Genomic DNA, 22323 nt, shown 5'->3' on the forward strand with positions numbered 1-22323 from the left:
AGAAGATACTGTTTATTCTGAAATGCAATTTTTTGGAACCTTGAGAAGTTTTAGGGTGTTTTACCACAGTTTGGTTCACTTCTGGGCCTCATTTATCAACAGATTTAAATCATCCTACAGATGGGGAGTTTCTGTTAGAAAAATCTCTTATCTCATGAGAGCCCATTCCTGCCTGATTACTGTGTCCTGCCGGAGAAAAGTCTCCTTTTGATCCTTCTCTTAAAAATTGTGTTTTATATGCCCAAGCCTCTTGGCTAGTGTGTGCAAATTTTGCCACCTTCTGCTGTGTCAATAGCACACTCTTTAGGGCCTCCTTCCCCTAATAAAGCTCCTCTACTCATATGAGCCCCAACATACACACACATGTGCACACACATGCACGCATGTAAGGGGGCACACACATGTGCATACACAGTCCTGAGCATCCACAAGAAGTTTTGCTGTGCCTCCTCACCCTGCATCAGCCACGGTTCCCACAAGGTAGCCATCCTGCAGTTAACTTAATTATTCAGCCAACATTTACAGAAAGCATGCTATGGGCCAGATATGATTCTAGGCTCTGGGGAAACCACAGTGAACAGTTTCTGCCTTTATGGGGCTTCTATTCTAGAATAGCACTGTCCCGTAGAAGGTCCCTCAAGGATAGAAACAGCCTGCACTGTTTAATACAATAGCCACCAGCCACATGTGGCTATTGAGCACTTGAAATGTGGCCAGTGTGACTGAGGAACTGATTTTTTAATTTTTTTTATTTTAATTAATTTAAATTCAAAGAGTCACATGTGGCTAGTGGCTGGCATATGGAGAGCACAGTTCTAGAGGAAGAAATGAGTGAGAGGGTAATATTCTCTCCTCCCTTCTATAAGCATAAAATGCATAAGTAATTTTTTTTTTTAAGTGAACGCCTGGGTGGCTCAGTGGTTGAGTGTCTGCCTTCGGCTCAAGTCATGTTCCCAACGGGGGTCCTGGAATCGAGTCCTGCATTAGGCTCCCTGAAAGGAGCCTCCTTCTGCCTATGTCTCTGCCTCTCTCTGTGTCTTTCATGAATAAATAAATGAAAAATCTTTAAAAATTAATAAATAAAAATATTTTATTTATTTATTTGACAGAGAGAGAGAGTATAAGCAGGAGGAGGGGCAGGCAGACGGAGAGGGAGAAGCAAGCTCCCTGCTGAGCGGGAAACCCCACGTGGGGCTCCATCCCAGGACCCTGGGATCATGACCTGAGCCGAAGTCAGACGCTTATGTGACTGAGCTACCCAGGTGCCCCTAAGCAAATCTTAAATATTGAAAGGTGCTATGAAGAAAGCAAAGCAAGGAAGGAAATAGAGTGATGGTGGGAGGCATTAATTTCAGTGGAGTGGCAGTCAGGAAAGGCCCCTCCGTGGCAGGATGACTTAAAAGGAGGTGTGCGCACTGAGGAGCTCTGGGATGGGACGTTCCGGCAGAGGTCTTGAGGTGGACGGAGTGCATCTGCACCAGCATCCGGAGCATGACGCCCAAGGGGGACAGGAAGCATGGGCCACAACATGCCAGGGTGTGCGGTTAGGAGGGCATGGAGAAAGGCCTTCACGCAGAAAGGCGACATGAATGGATTGGTATCTTAGAACATCCCTCTGCCCTGGAGAGGAAGGAAGCAGGAGACCACAGGAGGTGCCACAAGCTTCCAGGCAGGAGATGATGGGAGCTGAGACAGGGCAGGGAGCAGGGGTGTGAAGTGGTCTGATGGCACTGGATTTATTTCGAAGACAAGAGTCAGTAGGATTGCTGATGGATTCATTGGGGTGAGACAAAGAGGTTTGGGCAGAAGGAGCAATGGTGGAACCATTGACAAAGATAAGAAACTCTGGCAGAAACAGTGTGTGGCTGAGGGGGAAATAAAGTCTGAGCTACAAGAATGTGAAGCCTGAAGATGTGGGCTTGGGTGTACTCAGTGCAAAAAGGGCACGGTCCCCTCTGCTCTGCTATACCAGTGTCCTCTCCTCACTGGTGCCCTCAGGAATCCTCAACCACAGCTGAGGATGTTGCCCAGCATGGAAAGGCCAGGGCTTCTCCTTAGAATGGCTGCATTCTGGGTTCACAAGGGGAAATGCCGCTCCCTGGGTCCCGCTCAGCTTTGTCACCTGTGCCCCTGAGCAGACAGGTGTGGGCAGAGTCTTCCCTTGTTGCTCATAAAAATAAGTCTTTACTTCCGCCCTTGACCACTCTCCTCCACGGGACTCAAACCCAAGCCAGTGGGAGGGGCAGCACAGTTACAATTTTCTGTGCTGAGATCATTCTCAACACTCAAACGGTAGACTTCAGAGATGCCATCTCTCCCATTCTCCTTCTCCCTGGATGTCAGCTCTACTTGTTTCAAAACACATCTCCCTTCTCTTTTACCCACACAATGGAAGGGCCCCCCGTCTCAGCCCATGCATTGAGACACTCAACATGGCCAGTTCCCCAGGCTGCCTTCCGTTAACAATTCCTACTCCTAATAAACAAATAGTTTCTGGACTCCCAAATTAATATTTGTTTAGTGCAATTCCAATCAAAGTTCTCTTTTTTAATTTATTTATTCATGAGAGACAGAGAGAGAAGCAGAGACATAGGCAGAGGGAGAAGCAGGCTCCTTGCAGGGAACCCGATGTGGGACTCGATCCCAGGACCCCAGGATCACGACCTGAGCCAAAGGCAGACGCTTAACCACTGAGCCACCCAGGTGCCCCCTAATCAGAATTTTAACCGGGTTTTATTTTGCAGGTGACTCTGATTTATCAAAATTGATTTATGTGATTAGGTGACTAAAGTAACCCAGAAATGTTTACAGAAGAAGAATAAGGAGGAATTCACACTCCCAGTTATTAAAATATACTCTAATCTACCAAAAAAAATAAGTGAGACATTGAGTCTCAATAGCTAGATAAGAGGCATAGAATAGATGACCCAGAAACACCCTAGTCTATATAAAAATTTAATGTATGACAAAGATGATTTCACAAATTAGTGAGAAAACATAACACAATACATGCGATGAGATAATTGGTAACTTTCCAGAAAAATGATTAGAATTATATCTTATAGCTTAACCCAAGATCAATTCAATTTTAGATGAGTTAAATGTAACAAATAAAGCTAAAACACTCTAAGAAAACATAGAATATGTCTCAGCCGTCAAAGCAGAGAATCACCTTTTTTTTTATGCGCAAGTGTTTTTTATTTATTTAATATTTTTGTTAAAGTATAATGGACGTATAATATCCTGTTTCAGACGCACATCATAGCAATTCCCTGTTTCTCGTCACTATGAAATGGCTCCCATGATAAGTCCAGTTACCACCTGTCACCATACAAAGTTATTACAGTATCTTTGACTATATTTCCTATGCTATACATTGTATTCCCAGGGCTTACTTTTTTGTAAGTGAAAATTTGCACCTCTTAATCATTAATTAGCTAGTTCATGTGCCCCCCAAACCCTCTCCTCTCTGGTAACCTGCAGTTTGTTTCTAATAACCAGGAATCACTTCCTACATATAAAATCACAATTAAAGGAGTCACAAAAAGAAAAAGGTGGGTGAATTTGCTGCCTAAATCTTCAAATTTTTACATATAAAACATGAAAAACACCATATACAAAAGTAAACGGTAAATGATAGACTAGAAACATTTTGCAACAAATATAATAAAGTACTGATAGTCAATCTAGAGAAAACTTGTGAATTAATAATAAAACCGCTGAGCATCACACATAAAAATGGCATAAATAAGCAATTCAGAAAGAAAGAACACACATGGCGAGTAAATCTCTGAAAACAGTTCAACCTGATTAGCAATCAAGGAAAGCACATTAAGACGGTTTAACCCCATCTACTCGGGAAAGCTTTTTCATGGTCATATTTCATGTAGGCAGAGTGGTAAGTTGGGCATTCTCATTCGCTGCCAGGGGAAGATTTGGCTGATTCAAAAGTTGGCCATAGGAGTCTAGAAAACCTAAACGTGCATACTCTTTGACCCAGTGCTTCTGTTTCTCAGCATTCATTCATCCAAAGTTGGTTATCAGAAATAAGGACTCAGGGTGTTGACTATTATATTGTTGAGGAGAGCCAAAAATTGGAAATAACTTAAATGTCCAACAAAAGTTGAATGGCTAAATACATCACATGTGGTATAGCCCTACAAGATAATACCATGCAGCCATTTTCTCAAATCATCATTTTGCTCAATATTTACAGAAACGAGGAAGCTTTCAAGTGAACTGAGGGAACTCTAATATTTGAGGTGATTTTTTTTTCTTCTTTATACTTCAAAGCATTTTTCTGGATTTTTCTCTACTGGTGATTTTACTCTTATGATAAGAAACAAAAGTGACTATCCATTTCCTAATGCCCATATAAACACCGCTTGCCAGCCTCAGGTACGCATCTTGCTTCTGATGTACCGTCAATTAAAGTAGCTTGAGAGCCCAGTGACATCTCGTCTTTGACATCCCCTCCACCACCCCGCCCACCATGCAGCGCCTTTGTAGCTTTTCTGTTTGCCCAGAAAACATGAACGAGTGACTTGCACCCTCGTTTGCTTGCTCCGGGCCAGTTCCTATTGCCCTTTCCAAAGAAAGGAAGAGAAGAATATGATCTTTCATTTTTATGCTGCACCCAGTCTTGACATCTGTGCTTACTTAGGTGTTTGCTTTGTTTGGAGTGCCAGTTGGGATGGGTTAGAAAGAAATGCTGGTTTCTTCTGCCTTATGGAAAAACACTGACCCCATCTTTGTTCTTGTCCCACAGATATGATGCTGCCTCTTGTGTGTAGCCGTTGGAGCAGTTACAATTTTCTGTGCTGAGATCATTCTCAACACTCAAACGTTAGACTTCAGCATTCAAGGGAAGCCAAAGCCATTGGAGGGGGAATAAAGCCCAAAGCCTTTTAAAATCTTACTTGTCCCAAAAATTTCACTGCCCCTTCCCCACCTGCCCACCCCAGCCCCCAAATTAAGCTATTGCACACAGACAGGCAGCATGGCGAGCAAGCGAAAATCCACAACCCCGTGCATGGTTCGGACATCACAAGTAGTAGAACAAGATGTGCCCGAGGAAGCAGACAGGGCCAAAGAGAAAGGAATCAGCACGCCACAGCCTGAAGCAGCCAAGGACAGTTGGACAGTGGAACCTGAAAACTCTTCCAAAGAAAATGAAGTGATAGAGGTGAAATCTACAGGGGAAAACCAATCCAAAAAACTCCAGGGTGGTTACGAATGCAAATACTGCCCCTACTCCACGCAAAACCTGAACGAGTTCACGGAGCATGTCGACATGCAGCACCCCAACGTGATTCTCAACCCCCTTTACGTGTGTGCCGAATGTAACTTCACAACCAAAAAGTACGACTCGTTGTCTGACCACAACTCCAAGTTCCATCCCGGGGAGACCAACTTCAAGCTGAAGCTGATCAAGCGCAATAATCAGACTGTCTTAGAGCAGTCCATCGAAGCCACCAACCACGTCGTGTCCATCACCACCAGCGGCCCTGTGAGCGGTGACAGTGATCCTGGAATCTCAGTGAGTAAAACGCCCATCATGAAGCCAGGGAAACCAAAAGCCGATGCCAAGAAGGTGCCCAAGAAGCCCGAGGAGGCCACCCCCGAGAACCACGTGGAAGGGACTGCCCGCCTGGTGACAGACGCGGCGGAGATCCTCTCGAGACTTGGAGGCGTGGAGCTCCTCCAGGACACCTTAGGGCATGTCATGCCTTCTGTCCAGCTCCCACCAAATATCAACCTTGTCCCCAAGGTCCCCGTCCCGCTGAACACTACCAAATACAACTCCGCCCTGGACACGAATGCCACCATGATCAACTCCTTCAACAAATTCCCTTACCCAACCCAGGCTGAGTTGTCCTGGCTCACAGCTGCTTCCAAACACCCAGAAGAGCACATCAGAATCTGGTTTGCCACACAGCGCTTAAAGCACGGCATCAGCTGGTCCCCAGAGGAGGTGGAGGAGGCCCGGAAAAAGATGTTCAATGGCACGATCCAGTCGGTACCCCCGACGATCACCGTGCTGCCGGCGCAGCTGGCCCCCACAAAGGTGTCACAGCCCATCCTCCAGACAGCTCTCCCGTGCCAGATTCTCGGCCAGACCAGCCTGGTGCTGACTCAGGTGACAAGCGGGTCAGCAACCGTCTCTTGCTCCCCCATCACGCTCGCCGTGGCCGGAGTGACCAACCACGGCCAAAAGAGACCGTTGGTGACTCCCCAAGCTGCCCCCGAGCCCAAGCGTCCACACGTCGCCCAGGTGCCAGAGCCCCCACCCAAGGCGGCCAACCCCTCGCTGACCCCAGCCAGCGACCGCAAGAAGACAAAGGAGCAGATCGCGCATCTCAAGGCGAGCTTTCTCCAGAGCCAGTTCCCTGACGACGCCGAGGTCTACAGGCTCATCGAGGTGACCGGCCTGGCCAGGAGCGAGATCAAGAAGTGGTTCAGCGATCACCGGTACCGATGTCAGAGAGGCATCGTCCACATCACCAGCGAATCCCTTGCCAAAGACCAGTTGGCCATCGCGGCCTCCCGACACGGCCGCACGTACCACGCGTACCCGGACTTTGCCCCTCAGAAATTCAAAGAGAAGACACAGGGTCAGGTTAAAATCCTGGAAGACAGCTTTCTGAAAAGCTCTTTCCCGACCCAGGTGGAACTGGAGAGGCTAAGGGGGGAGACGAAACTGAGCAGGAGAGAGATTGAATCATGGTTCTCGGAGAGACGGAAGCTCCGGGACAGCATGGAACAATCGATCCTGGATTCCATGGGGACTGGCAAAAAAGGCCAAGATGTGGCGGCCCCCAATGGTGCTCTGTCTCGGCTTGACCAGCTCTCTGGTGTCCAGTTAGCCAGCTCTCTGGCCAGCCCTTCACCAGCAATGACGAAAAGTCAAGAACAGGTACACCTCCTGAGGAGCACGTTTGCAAGAACCCAGTGGCCTACGCCCCAGGAGTATGACCAGCTGGCCGCAAAGACCGGCCTGGTCCGAACTGAGATTGTGCGTTGGTTCAAGGAGAACAGGTGCTTGCTAAAAACCGGGCCCTTGAAGTGGATGGAGCAGGACCAGCACCCACACACGGCAGGCGAGCAGGCCTACGACGCGGCGCAGAGGCGGGCGGTGAAAGCCGTGGCCGCTGAGAGCCCAAAGAACGGGAGCGAGGTGGGTCCGCAGCATTACAAGGACCCCAGAAAGCTCTGCGAAGAGGACTTGGAGAAGCTGGTACCCAGGGTGAAAGTGGGCAACGAGCAGGGGAAAGACGGTGCGCCGGCAAAGCCTTCAGAAGCCACCTCGGACAGGTCAGAGGGCAGCAGCCGGGATGGCCAGGGCAGCGACGAAAACGAGGAGTCGGGCGTTGTGGATTGGGTGGAGGTCACGGTCGGAGAGGAGGACGCCGTCTCGGACAGGTCCGACAGCTGGAGCCAGGCCGCAGCCGAAGGCACCGCGGACCTGGCCGGCTCGGACTCAGACAGCATCCCAGCCGAGGCTGGCCAGGCCTAACAGGTACCGAACCTCACCTGTTCCACCCAGGGAACAGGGGGAGGGTGCTGGCTCGCTTTCTTTTTATGGTCGGGGGCAGTATAGGTTGTAGGGGACAGAGATGCTGACCCAGACGATGGGTTCTTTGTAAAAGTTGTTGTTTTTAAAGCCTTTTTTCTTTTAATTTCATTTATTTATTCATGAGAGACACACACAGAGAGAGAGGCAGAGACACAGGCAGAGGGAGAAGCAGGCTCCATGCAGGGAGCCCAACGTGGGACTCGATCCCGGGTCTCCAGGATCACGACCTGGGCTGAAGGCGGCGCTAAACCGCTGAGCCACCCGGGCTGCCCAAAAGTTGTTGTTTTTAAAAGGAAGAAAAGTAGTGGTGCCAGCTGGCCAGGTCGGAGGGCTCAGAGGGGTCCCGCAGGACCAGCTGAGAGGGTCCTGGGTCCTGGGCTCCATGTAGAATGGCAATCAGATGCGAGCCAGCAGGAGGTAAGGGCAGGGTTTACTGAAGGGAGAGGGGGAGAGAGCGAGAGAGCGAGGGAGAGAGAGTGAGAGAGAACAGATACAGAGGGAGTGTCTGGGAGACTCAGAAAGTTAAGGAGCATGAGTCTCGTCTTTGCTTGGGGTCTGGGGTTTTTATTGATGAGTATGGTCTGGTGCACGTGTCCTCTCAGGCATCCAGGAGTTGTTCAGAACAAGGACAGGGGCAGGTGTCATCATAAGTCACTCATTCCCTGGAGCCAAGGGCTCTTGACGTCAAGATGTCTAGCGCCAGTGGTCTAGAATAGGCATATGCACAGGATGGCCTTGCCCCGTCATTCCTGAGATGTTATTAGAAGACTCCAGAGAAATCATTAACTCCTTGCCCCTGACGAGGAGGACATACATTAAGGCGTGTGTAGGGCGGGGTGCAGGTCCTAGCGAGGATAGAAGCAGGAAAGGGAGCAAAAAGCAGATTTTTATGGACTCCTTCAGTCACCCTGTGTCACTAGGGGCTGGTAGATTTTGTGTGCTCATTTGCAAGGCTCTGCCCATGGGTGACAGTGCTGCTGCCTGTGGCCTGTTTTGGACACCACACTTCGGGGCCTATCCATTCGAAATTCTAGATGCCGTTGCAGCAAGGACACATCCTCTGCCTGCTTTGTGTTCACTGCCGTAAGAATCAAAGGTGACAAGGATGTATCTTTCCCTTTTTCTTTCCCTTTTTTTTTTTTTCATTTTCTTTCCTTTTTGGATTTTCAAGAGTACTTAACCAAGTTTCCTGGCTAGAGATTTGGGGTTGTTTTGCTTTAACCTGGCAGGTTTGGGTATTTGCCTTGTCATGGCTAAAGGAAGGGTTAGAGCGTATCTCACTAAGTAACCCAGCTCATAATTGTGCTGATTGGGTCCCTAGAACCCCTTCAGTCTGGAAGAGACTGATGTAAATTAGGCCTGTAGAGCCACAAAAGCCTGGGAAGGGAGGTTACCATGGTTACTAATGGCCATGTCATCCACATGATGGGACATGCCACCCAAGCCCTGGTGTTTGTGCTTTCAGGAGAGGTCTGTGCAAATCAAGGCCTAAAAGCCCAGCAGCTTGCTTGGTGGTAGATTTAGAATAGAGGGGGCAGCAGAGAGAGGGGTTCAAGAAGCAAAGATGACCTTAGCCAAAGCCGAAACATTCCAAGGGCAGCTTGGAAGTAGGAGGAAGACATGAGATTTACAATCTGCCCAGATTGGCTTCTCCAGAGGTCACTTAAAAGGCAACAGAAGGGGATACCATCCCCCCCCACCACCACCATCCTAGGATATCATCTTTAAAAATAATGAAATAAAAAATAATAATAATGAAATAAAGGTAAGAACCTCCTGAATGATTGATAAAGACACAGAGGGAGCCCTGGAAATTATCATACCTCTTTATAAAGGAGTTTGAACAACTTTGGCTGGTCATGCCACTCATTAATTCATTTATTTCGTAGTAAGATGAGGGGCCTGGCAACAAAATGAAGTCTTCTAGAAACGTTGTTTTAGCCAATTCCATCAGCAGTGAAACTGGCTGAAAGGGAAATTTAAGGAACAGCCAATTGTAGATGCCACCAAGTCTTTTTGCACCGCCCCCCCACCCCTGACTTTTCAGGAGGGAGTGGTAATTGGTTACAGGCCAGGATGCAGCATGGGGCGGGGTGGGGGGGCTAGTGATAGGAGGGGGCCAAGGCTCAGAGGCTCCCAATGGTTATCAACTGCCCCCCACCATCTGGCAAGCTTGGTACTTCCCTCTGGCTATCTTTCTGCCTTCTTCTGAGACTCTACCAGCCCAGCCCACAATCTCCCTTGCTGAAATGAGGGAGCCATTTCTTTGGTCCAATCAGAATCTGCCTGAAAGCTCCTAGCTTGCCTTGTTCTTCTATCCTTGACCTTTTCCAGTGCATGACAGGAGTCTCCGTGACTGCTTTCTCTTCTTACCGTGGACTAGACGATAGGGTTCAGTCCAATTCAGCAAATCCCTGCTGCACACCTACTGTGTGCCGGGCTCTGTGCTCAGCACCAGAGATAACGGGGTAAAGAAGACAGATGAGAGTCCTCACTCACATGGAGCTCAGTCAGGCCAAGGACAGAGGAAATTGCTCTTGCCTTTACTAACCCGGGCGATCCATGGTGTGGTGGGGACATGCACAGCTGTGCAGAGGAGCACACAAGAGGATCACCAGACTGAGAGCAGGGCAGGCTTCCTGGAGGAAGGGACATCCATCTCGGGGCCTGGCAGAGGGGAAGGAGTTAGCCAGTGCACCCACAAAGCAGTGTGGTTCATGTGGAAGGAACAGACAGGCAAAGCTCCAGAGACAAAAGAAGGAATGGTACAGTTGAGGAGCAAGAGAGTCTGGGCATAGCCAGAAAGCTGAGTTGGGGATTCAGCAGACGAGGAGGAAGGACAACGGGATGAAAAGATGGTGGTTTTCCCCAGCAGACTAAGCTATTCTGATCCTGTCCTGTTGCCGAGTTTGGATATAAGAATGCTAAGTGTCCCTGAATCCCAGAGTGAGCTGAGATGGCACCTCCAGATCCCCATTCTGGAGTGGGGGTCATCTAGGGGTGGCAACTCCCCAGAGGCCCTGGAGGCCACCTGTCCCCATCCGTTCCCTAAGCTGTACCACCACCAACAGTTGAAAACGCCCATCCAGCGTTGGCAGCCACTGTGCCTGCCCCTGACCCGAGGCCCAGAGAAACACAAAGTGGGGAGGCAATGCTCTCACCGTGGAGAGAAGCTTTGGAGGAGGGCAGAAGGGTGGAACGGGGGGGGGCAAGGGGTCCTGAGGAGCCGAGGCTGAGCCGGGTGCTCTCGTCACAGATGATCTCACTCAGCGCTCCTAATGACGCTGACAGGTAAGCGTTTCTAGATTTTTTTTTTTTTAAGATTTATTTACCCACTTTAGAGAAAGAATAACAGGAGGGGAGCAGAGGGAGAGACAAAAATCAGCAGACTCCCCGCTAAGCGCAGAGCCCGACTCAGGGCTCGATCCCACGCCCCTGAGATCATGACCTGAGCCAAAATCAGGAATCGGGACGTGCAACCAACTGAGCCACCCAAGTGCCTCTCTAGATTTTTATAAAACCCAGAAACTGAGTCTCAGAAACCAAGGAACTTATCCACCTTCTCCCAGCCAGCGCCCCAGTTCCGCTCCAGAGCCCTGGCTCCTGCTGCTGTCTCTGCCTCTCTCTTTCTGCAGAAGTCCCCATTTCAGGCTGACCCACCCCCCAAGGGGTAGGGTTGGGAGGAGAGAATTCCCAGGGTGTTTAGAACTGACAACTAAGCACTAGGTAATTCTGAGATGAAGGAGCTAGCTGTTTTCTTACCCTCTCTCCTCCACAAAAAAAAAAAAAAAAAAAAAGGAACACCCAGGAACCCCCTTCTATGTTTCTTTATGGCAAACGCCACAAGTATGAGCTGAAAAATGTTCCCAAACAAGATGCTAAGATTTACTCAACACCTGGTGACATCCGACATCCCTAATTGGCTTCCTAATATTTCCGAGGTGCCGCTCTATAGAGAAACGGGCAGCCTGCGGTCCACGCTGGTGGTGGCAACCTGCGCAGAGGCACCCCTTAAAGGAACCTTTCAACTTGGAAGAAATCCCTCCAAATTACTTCACAGCTTTTATGAACTGAACACATGGGTCTCTTGAAATTCATAAATATTCAGCGATGCCTTTATTTAAACACATATTTATTTAGGAAGCTGTAGTTGAGTTCAGTTGTTACACATATAATAATCCTGAAATTAATGCACAGTTTGGGCTTCAAAAAAGGTGTTATGGGATGTATATATGAGACGGAGAGAGAGAGAGGGTGAACCTGAGTGAGCAGCTGAGAGCAGACCCCAGGGTTCCCCTACCTTCTGAGTTAAGCATCCCCCTCTGCTAAAGGTTTGAAAGGCTCATCATGACAGCGTTCGACTCAGGCCAGGGTCCCCCAGCCTTGAGGTTAGACAGAAAGGTAAGGAGTCCTTTCCAAACCTTGAATTGTGTCGTGTTGATTCAACCTCCGGGTCCCGTTATCGAGCCATCCATTGAGAGACCTGTCCTGGTGAGAGGCTGAACGGTAAATTCCTCCTTTCCGAAAAATGAGTCAGAATACTTGAGCCACACATTGCCAGACATATGCCTCGATGTTTGGCCAGATGGAATATCCCAGTACTCCTACTACTGAGAGTTTCTATTTACTGGTATATGCCATGTGCTTGGGATTCTTCTAAGCACATCCAGTAAATCATTTAAATGTCCCCTCATCCCTGTGAGACAGGTATGGCTTTCTTCCCATTTTGCAGAGGGCAAAACTGAGGCTCAGAGAGACTTGCCGTGGGCTCCTCAGCCAGCAGCAGGTGGAGCCTGGGGCCCACCTCTCATCAATCAGGCCAGCGCCTGACCCAGCCACAGTGGCACCACCATGACAGCTCAGGCCAGACCAACCGGACTTGACCATTTCTCAATTCCATACACAATTACTCATCCACAAGTTTGGTTACCTCCCAGTTTCTGACGATTTCCAACTCGTGATTAGGGATGGCTTTGGAGAAGAGATCAATTTGGTGAAATGTTAGAAAAACATTTTCCATGGTTCAGCTTGCTTTAAAAATCCAAGGCTACCAAGTGTTGCATCCTGGCTATAAGTTAGGGTACAGGCTATGTGTGCCCCCACGATCTGTTCAGATTAGCTGTCTAAATACAGATATTTGAATGCGTGGATGGAGAGTTGGATGGATGGATGGATGGATGGAAGGAAGGAAATGTAATTATCTGTTTCCCTGTCTTTCCTCTACGAGACCACTGAACTAAGGGACTATATCTCATTAATATCTGAGTCTCCGGGGCCCGACTCAGAGCGAGTGCATAATAGCGATGTATTGAACCACCCTGAGAATTAGCAAACATCGTTGGCTCTCAATTGTCTGGAATCTGGTATTTCAGGCCTCTGCTTTCCCTCATTGTTTTCCATCACCCAGTAGCTTTGTTGGCTGACAGCAGGTAGAGGAGAGGGGTAGGGGACTGGTTGCTTCCCATGTGTGTGAGCAGCTCCAGGAAAAAATCTGCTGGCGAACCCATCCCTGGGTTTTTGCTGGGTGATGCTTCTCAGGACCGCCCATTAGCCTCGCTGCCCCGGCACCTAATGGAGAGTGAACTGTTACCACTTCCATTTACCTAATTCTGGAGCTTCTTGTGTTAGGAATTCTCACTGTGCTTGGGGCAGCTTGTAGCAATGTTAGGGACCGTGAAGTCTAAGTTCCTTCATTTGTCAGAGGAGGGACTCAGGTCTAAGGAGAGGAAGTAACTGGTCCAGAGGCATCCATCCTAAGTGACTTGGCTCACTGATGCATCAGGTATTTGTGGAATGGCTACAGCATGCCAGACTCTGGGAGGCTGTGGTGCCCAGCACGTCCTCATGGAGCCCACAGTCTAGCAAGGGATGAAGCTTTAAGGCAACAAAACGGAAAAATTGTCATGCTGACAAGTTGTTTGAAGGAAAGGTACATGGTCTGTGAGAATATAGAATAGGGTAATTTGACTTGATTTAAGTAGTTGGGGGGAAGCTTCTCTGAAGAGATAATAAATGAATTGGAATCCAAGACAGTCAAGTACAAGTTGGCTGAGAGAGAGGAGAGGACCAGCATTCCAGGGAGAAGATATAGCATACTCCAAGGCCCTGAGGCTAGAGGAGACCTAAAGCATCAGGGGACCTACATGGGGGCCATTGTGGCTGTGATTTGCCTAAATTCACACTTCATAGACATGCAGGGGTTAAAAGCCAGTGTGCTAAGTGGACTCCCATATAATCCAAATTTCCCTTGAAACTCCGCTACTTCACCAATAAAGAAGACTCTGTGTGACTCTGTGTGTATGATTCTATAGAGAAAGGTCAAGACATTCTTGAGATACTCCAGGAAAGAGCCAAAGGAAAGTCATGTTGCAGATATCTGGGTGTTCAGTCCTTTCTGCCCTCGTGGTAACTTTATTCTCTCTTATTAATACGTTTCCGCAAGCTTAACACTTAACGATATTAGCCAACCAGGGCTGCCAGAAGAGAAGGCCACAGACTGGGTGGGTGGCTCAAACAACAGACACTTATTTCCTCACTGTCCTGGAGGGTGAAAGTTCGAGATCCAGGAGCCTGCAATGTTGGTTGCTGGTGAGGCCTCTCTCCTTGGCTTGCAGACGGCCACCTTGTCTCTGTGTGTGCCCTCCTGGTCTTTCCTCTGTGCGTGTGCACTCCTGGTGTCTCCTCCTCTTCTTCTAAGGACATTGGGGCCCCAGCCTATGGCTTCGTTTAACCGTAATTACCTCTTCGTAGGTCCATCTCCTAAAACGGTCATATTGGGAGCTGGGTCTCAACAGATGAATGGTGGGGGAAGGGACATAATTCAGTCCGTAGTACTAATAGAGTTGTCTGTTGTTGTCAGTATGAAATGAAATAATATAGGTGAAATCCCCCGCAGCTGGGAGGAGGCAGGGTAGGGGGGGTGGCATTAGCATCAGCAAATGCTCAGCTGCCCTCTCTGAATGGACACTTTTCTATATGGAGAAGTTGGCCCAATGCTTCCTGCCTTCCCAAATTGACTTTTTCAGTTGGGACCCCACTGGTACAAGCTCATGCCATCAGGTGTTAACTGCATCTCAGGGGTGGGTGTGGGGAGCAGAAGCAAGGGGTAATGTGCTAAGCCCCGACCCACAGGCACTCGGCATGCGTTGACAACTCTCTGAAGTCAACATTATTTCATATTTTCATTTGATGGTAGGGAGAATGAGGCACAGAAAGGCACCTCATCTGAGATCATTGAGCTAGAAACTGGGGGAGCTGGCACTCAAACCCCAGTCCACATGCATAAACACTAGGCGTGTGCCCAGTTTTTGCCACGATTCCAGTTGCTCAAATTCTTTGGACTCCTCTGGTTAATGGATGATGATATCCTCTGGTGGAAAAAGAGCCGGAAAAGAGCCCTTTGATTCCTTCTGCCATCAAGGCTCCTTACAAGCAGCCTGGGGGAGATCTGCCTGGCTTATGAGTCTCAGCAATTTCCCCAAGCCCAGGGGCTCCCCATACTGTTGTGGGGCAAGCGCATTGGCCAGACATGCCTGTGCTGAACACGGCCTGGCATGAGAACAATTTGGGATGAGATGGCGTCTTCCTGGTCCCCTGGGAAATTGCTTAATCCCGTTCCCTGCCACCATGTGTTCCTTTTCCCACTTCTAATTAAAATCAGACCATGTCCCCCTCTCAAGCAAAGAAAGTTTGACTCAAATATTATTAAGATAATAAATCACGATCACAGTGCTTGTTTTTCTTCCTCACGGAGCCCCGTGTTACTCTCTCCTGAGTCCGCAGGGCTTAGGGAAATCCCTACAGGGAAAATTAAAGAGACACAGAAACAGAAAGGTATCACATGGGGAAAGAATTCTAATTTTTTCATGTTTCCCCAACGGGTAAAGTAATAAAGAAGCGGCTTTTGCTAAAGAATTAGTAGTTTTTAACCGTCTAAGTTGTCCCCAAGATAGAAAGAGACCACTATGGAGGCAACGGGCTCCCTGTCCTGGGCACATTCAGGGAGAAGCTGGACATCCGCTTGGTAGAGATGTTTGAATAGTGGCCATAAGCAAAGGGCCTGGTGACCTTGCTGGTTCCTCCCGAAGCTGATAACTGGTGCTCGGAGATCAAGTCATCAATTCATCGGGTCAGGTCACTGGTTCTCTGCAGTGAGGACTGTCCCCTGGCCTAGTGGTAAGATTGCAGACAGAAGCCCAGGGGATTAGCGAGAGGCCACAAGGTCAAAATCACTGCGCTACTCTAAGATAAAAACCCGAAATGGGAGCTGTCACCAACCTTGTGTCACCAGCCACCCCTCTCAAAGCGCTGAGCTTTTCCCGTGTTTCACTCACAAATGAACCTTGGAGTACACGGCGTGGGCCAGACCCAGTGCGAGGAGCAGGGCCAGGGGCCAGGGGGGGACGCCGTGGGCCCCATCCACGACCTCACAGGGCGTACAGTTAACCAGAAGACTGCGTGATACGGTTGTGCTGGGGAAGCCCTGGGGCAGGAGCCCTTCACAAGGAGACCTGAGGACCCTTGGGAGCAAGGCCTTCCAGGAAAGCAGCCTCTGGCTAGCCCGGGCTGCCCACGGCGGAGGCGACCAGGCCGCGGCTGTGCCCCGCACGGGGACACCACCCTACCTTCTGTTTCCAGCAGCTTCCCAGACTCACTTTGAGAGCACTGCTAGCTCCCACAGTCCTGCCCGCCACTACCCGCCCTGGAGAGGTCAGAGGAGACTTGAGGTCCAACGGCTCCAAGGTGCCCCCAAGGCCCCAGAGCCACCCACAAACATCCGGGGTCTCTCCTTCTCTCCAGGTCACCCTTTTGCCCTTGCAGTCTGTTTTAGGGTTTGTTTTTTTTTAAGATTGTATTTATTTATTCATGAGAGACAGACAGAGAGAGAGAGAGGCAGAGACACAGGCAAAGGGAGAAGCAGGCTCTATGCAGGGAGCCCGATGTGGGACTCGATCCCGGGTCTCCGGGACCAGGCCCTGGGCTGAAGGCGGCGCTAAGCCACTGAGCCACCCGGGCTGCCCAAGGGTGTTTTGTTTGTTTGTTTGTTTAAGGGGTTTGTTCATTCAATATGTCTTTTCTTCATGAATACATCTGGTTGGAGGATTTTGTGTGTTCATGTCCACAAGAAACGACCCAGGGAATCCTAAGCACCCTAATACTGAGGTATATCTAAAAGTGTGAGCGTCTATGCCATTCACTTGAAGAGACAGGGTTCAGTTCCATTTTTGAGGGGGAGTGAAAGAAAATAGGCCTCCTCTATGCACATGTGCATACCTGCGCACACACGCGTGAACTCGCTTACACCTAAGGCCCCAATTTTACACCGGGCCTTCCTCAAGGAGAAAGGAAGCAGGATTTTGGGAGCACCTGCATGCTTTGCACTCCTCGTCGGTAACCGTCCCAGCAGGCCAGCAGGTGTGAAGCAGGGAAGTGATGTCAGGGAGGTTAAGGGACTGACACGGACACCCAGCTAGGAAGTGGCAGACGCGGGATCCCAGCCACTGGGCTCCTTCCACTCTGAGCCACCACTGCCAACACCCACAGTCCTGCCCTGAGCTGCTGCTCTTCAGCCTGGCTGGGAGAAGGACGAGCAGTAGCTGTCTGCCCATCTTGGGCCTTGCTTCCTGGAGTCCGGGGAACTGTTCGGGTGGACATCCAACCAGGGGCAGCCCCCTGTGCAAGGGGGGCAAGAGACCCAGTTTGCTGGGGAAAACCCAGTTCCTTGGGGGAGCACTGGAGGAGGCTGGCTGTGGTCCCGGTGCCCACCCAGGGGTGCATGTGGCACTCCATGGGATCGGCCAGAGGCCTGTGGTCCTCTCGGGGCGCCCGGAATCACCAGCCCCTGCCCTTACAGCAGACGTGCTCTCTCTCCCCTGTCCCCAGGTGGCTCCATGCATGTGCGACACGGAGCCTGGACCCACACCAGGTGTGGAGCAGCAGTTCATGTGGGACTGGCTTGGAGGATGCAGGCTCCAGCACTTACGATTTGCCTGCCGTTGTTTAATCTCTCTGAGCCCCCATTTCTCCCCGGCGTGGCGGGCCTATCGGTTGCCTACCTCCTGGGCTACCGTAAGGAACAGACGAGAGGCAGTAGCACCTAGCATCAGGCCTGGCTCATAGCAAGTAGGAGAGAAATACCAGCTACTGTCACTGCTGTCACAAGCAGGGTGGTTTTGTGCTGCTGAGAAGTCATATGACTTGCGGAGCTCACCCTCCCCCCCCCCCCCCCGCCAGCTCCCCTCTTTCTCCTGGTGAACTGAGTGATGTTGGCAGCACCGCACGTAAGGACCCCCTTGGCTCTTACGATCCAGTGACTTTTGCTGGGTCACTTTCAGGCAGTAGTGGGTCCCAAGGACACCCCTGGACTCTGCTTTCAACCACAAACCTTTCTTTCACAAGCTGGCTTTTTTTTTTTTTAAGATTTATTTATTCATGAGACACACAGAGAGGCAGAGACACAGGCAGAGGGAGAAGCGGGCTTTCTGCGGGGAGCCCGATGCAGGTCTCGATCCCAGGACCCCGGGGTCACACCCTGAGCCGAAGGCAGACGCTCAACCACTGAGCCACCCAGGTGCCCCTACAAGCTGGCTTCTTTACTCCAACATTGAGTCCCCTTGTCAGGAGAACTTAGGACATGTGGGTACGTTTGACCTCCAGACACTGGGAACCAGTGACAACAGAGATGGTCTGCTGGGGCCTCTGGCCGAGCAGTCCAGCCCGCTTGCTCCTGGCACCCCGTGCCAAAGCACCTCTCAGAGCCCCCCACCTCCACTCCTTTCTCAGCCAGAGAAGTGGCTGAGCAGCAGCGGTCCTACCAGGAGGGAAGCAAAGGAAAAGCCAGTGGCCGCAGAAATCTGCGGATTTGATCCCCATCCAGCCTGTCGTGGATTACTAGCAGTACCCTTTACAGCCCTGGGCCCTCCCTGGGAGTCCCATCCCAGGAGCTCCAGATCCTGGGAGCCCACAGGGTGACAGTGGTGGTCTGTCTTCACTCCCTAGGGCTGCCTTCAAGGCCCACAAAGTTCACACAACAGAAATCCATCCCCTCCCAGTTCTGGATTCTGGAAGCCTGGTGTTGGCAGGGTTGGTTTCTTTCTGGGGGTCCTAAGGGAGAGTCTGTTCCACGCCTCTCTCCTAACTTCTGGGGGTAGCTGGCAGTCCTTGGCATCCCTAGGCTTGTGGATGCATCACCAGGGTCTCTGTCCTTGTCCTCACGCGGTGTTCTTCCAGTGTGAATCTGTGTCCTGATGTCCTGTTTATATGTCACCAGTCGTTGGGGATTAGAGGCCACCCCCAAGGACCTCCTTTTAACTTGATTACTCACTCCGTGAAGAAACTTCCAAATCGGGTTACATTCTGAGACACTAGGGATGAGGACATCACTATATCTTGTTGGGGAAACACCATTCAACTCATCAGAGGGCCCTTGCACTGTTTTCATAACTTCAGAGAACATAAGAATTAAGCATTTCTCCCTACAGACTCTTCATAAGTACTGTTTGTATGTTTTGAGCACAGACTCTGGAGATGGTCTGGGTGTGAATGCTGACTGGGCCATTTCCTAGCTGTATAATCTTGGGCAAAGTCTTCATCCTCCCTGTGCTCAGTTTCCTCAGCTGTAAAATGGGAATAATGGCCACACTCCCATGAACATCAAACTAAAAATGCATGGATGCCTGGGTGGCTCAGTGGTTGAGTGTCTGCCTTTGGCTCAGGTCTTGATCCCAGCGTCCCGGGATCGAGTCCCACATCAGGGTCCTGGCATGGAGCCTGCTGCTCCCTCTGCCTGTGTCTCTGCCTCTCTCTCTCTGTGTGTCTCCCGTGAATAAATAAATAAAATATTTTAAAAAATACATTTAAAATGTTTCATCTTGTCAAGATCAATGTTACATATCCGACCATGCTAGGAAAAGGCTGCACCTAACAAAAACAACAAAAACATGTAATAGTATGTAGTATATACTCACTGTGTACAATACTTACTATGTAATCGTGTTCTGGACACTGTTCCAAACGCCGGTGCATGTGTCAGCTTAATTAATCATTGCAGCAAACCCCATTATTTCCCATTTTACAGTAGCAAAAACAAAACCCTAGAGAGATTAAGTCACATGCTTACAGCTCTACTGTCAGTAATCAGAACAGTTAGGCCCCAAATCCAGGTTTGTCGAACTCTGGAACCTCTTAGGAACCCCTGTGACCCGCTGCCCCTCCAGGAATAAGGAAGGGGCCTCACAATGATGTAAAGAATCCCAGGCCACCGCCTCCTCTTGCCCAGAAAAATCATCCTGTTTTCAAAGGCCTGACTCGGGGGGCACTTCCTGGGATGTCACACTGTGCTCAGGAAAACACATTCCTTTTTAAACACTGGCCCCAAACTTGGGCACTCGTCTGTCCTCTAAGCCCCAGGATGGCTTTGGACGGGGGCCCTCCCCCAGGAGAGCCAGGAAGAGCCACCCCAGCCCCCTGCCACCCAGGGAACCATCATCTCCTGACATCTTGTCTCTGGTTTTGTGTCTTTCTAGGGGAGTGCAGCGGAACTGCCAATGCTGATAAAGGGGACGCTCTGTCTTTGATGAGAGAAGAGAACCTCCCTCCCCGGCTGGCCTCAGGCCTCCACCCTGGCCAGAGACTCCAAGTGCAACTGCCTGGCTGCGTGCGCTGCGGGTGCAGGAAGCCCAGCCTCACGCACCCCGCCCAGAGGACCGGTGGGAATTGTTCATAGTGCCAAAGTCCTACTACTGCGTTTTCAATGGGTCCCTGTAAATAGTTTGCTCCTCTGCCCTGGCCCCCACCTCTTGCGATACTGGAAACAATTTGTACAATGTGGGAATTTTGTTACCTTTTTAATCAAGGGCAACCTCCTTTTCCAGCACTACCATTTTAAGGTCTTTTTCCAGGAGGGAGGGCTGATCACATGTGCTTTTCTCTTTTTTCCTTTTCTTTTTTTTTTTTTAATCTTTATTTTATTAATTTTGGGGAGGGGGGGTGTTAGCATTAGTGCCGTTATATCTACTGGATTTTAGGTAGGGAGAGTTGATTTTTTTTTTTTTAAGTAGTTTGAAATTTGGGAGATTTCTCCGTGGGGAAGGCTAGGATTTGGGCACCTGTCTCAACTTTGAGAGTGTTCGCAGATGGCAGATCTTCCGAATCAAACCCATTTCCAGTCCTTCCCCCAGCCACCCCTGGGGTCCCTGTTTAGCCATGCTTTCCAAACTGCCAACGGATAGATCTGGCTTCTAGACCACCTGGCCTCTCTGGCTGACCTTGAGCTGAGCCAGCACCAGAGACCCGGGGAGCAGATGGCTCCCCTCTTTCAGCCTCTTTTCAGATACCAGCAGAAAGGGCTCCCACCTTTTTAGCATTATCATTACTTTGACAAAACTAAAACAAAAAGAGGTCTTCCTATCTAGATGGTACAAAGATGAACAGCTTTGGTTTTGACTTCTGTTCCTGACTGGCTTTTCTCCGTGTGGTTATTTGACAAGATTTCAGCTTGAAGCCTCACCCATGAATTGATTTTTGTTTGTTTGTGTGTTTGTTTTGGGCCAATTTTAGAATCCTGAGTGCACTTTTCTTTTTTTCCAGTTAGTCTTAACTTTTAAAGAAGAAAAACCAAGAGACAGATCTGGTGTAAATGTTGCAATATGAATTGTGTTTGCAACCCTTCCCCCCACCGCCCCCCATTTGGGTACACTGCACAAATAAAATGCTAGGGAGTTCGGGGAAAGAAAAACCATTTTTTTCTAACTTGTTGCTCATTTGTTGTAACTCAATAAAGCAAAGACTAAACATTTTTATAACCTTTTCCTCTGCTCCTCGTTCTTCATTGCCATCTGGCTCCTAGGGCATGGGCATGAGGGTTCCGACTCAGCCACCCCCCATTTCAGAGTGGTTATGACAGATTCACTTGACATTTCTCATTTTCTGTCTCAGTGAGGTCCGATAGCACAAATGGGGCTTTAAAAACAGGGCACAAATGTTGATGTGGAAATCTGTCATCCCTCTTTGACATGGAGGAGTGAGTGATAGGCCCTCCTTCCTCCAGGGTCTTCACAAATAGATTCATAAAAGACTGCAGAGTGGGAATGAGATCTGTGGGCCACATACAGCACCACTGCTCGCACTCAGGTGACCCAAGGTAAGTCACTTCCCTCCTCCGACTGCTGATGACTGGTGACTAGGACACTGCCATTTCTTGGAGAAGGCTGGCTTTTGTGTCTCTGCCTAGGTAAGATTTAAAGAGTCCCTCACTCTGCAGAGAAAGGGGAACCCTCATACACTGCCAGTGCGAATGCAAGCTGGTGCAGCCCCTCTGGAAAACAGTGTGGAGGTTCCTCAAGAAGTTAAAAATAGAGCTACCTTATGACCCTACGATTACCCTATAAAATACCTTACGATTACCCTGCAAAATACTCTAAGATTGCACTACTGGGTATTTAGATACTGATGTAGTGATCCAAAGGGGCACATGCACCCCAATGTTGATAGCAGCAATGTGCACAACAGCCAAACTGTGGAAAGAGCCCAGATGTCCATTGACAAATGAATGGATAAAGAAGATGCGGTCTATATATACAATGGAATATTACTCAGCTGAAATCTTGCCATTTGCAATGCCATGGGTGGAACTAGAGGGTATTATGCTAAGTGAAATCAGTCAGAGAAAGACAGTTATCATATGATCTCACTCATATGTGGAATTTCTTTTTAAGATTTTATTTATTTATTCATGAGAGATACAGAGA

At 49.5% G+C, this 22323-nt stretch overlaps 1 protein-coding gene across 1 annotated transcript in view; it reads left to right on the forward strand.

Annotated features, from left to right (window-relative positions):
• Nucleotides 1-21383, forward strand: part of ZHX2 (zinc fingers and homeoboxes 2) — a 161750-nt gene extending 140367 nt beyond the window's left edge. The window contains exons 3-4 of the mRNA XM_055314139.1: nucleotides 4769-7519; nucleotides 20101-21383. Coding sequence (XP_055170114.1) covers nucleotides 5000-7516 — 2517 coding nt within the window. The 5' untranslated portion in view covers nucleotides 4769-4999 and the 3' untranslated portion in view covers nucleotides 7517-7519; nucleotides 20101-21383. The remainder of the gene's footprint in view (nucleotides 1-4768; nucleotides 7520-20100) is intronic.
• The last annotated feature ends 940 nt before the right edge of the window (nucleotides 21384-22323 follow it).

This window comes from Nyctereutes procyonoides, unplaced genomic scaffold, assembly GCF_905146905.1.
Source record: "Nyctereutes procyonoides isolate TBG_1078 unplaced genomic scaffold, NYPRO_anot_genome, whole genome shotgun sequence".
Taxonomy (NCBI): Eukaryota; Metazoa; Chordata; class Mammalia; order Carnivora; family Canidae; genus Nyctereutes; species Nyctereutes procyonoides.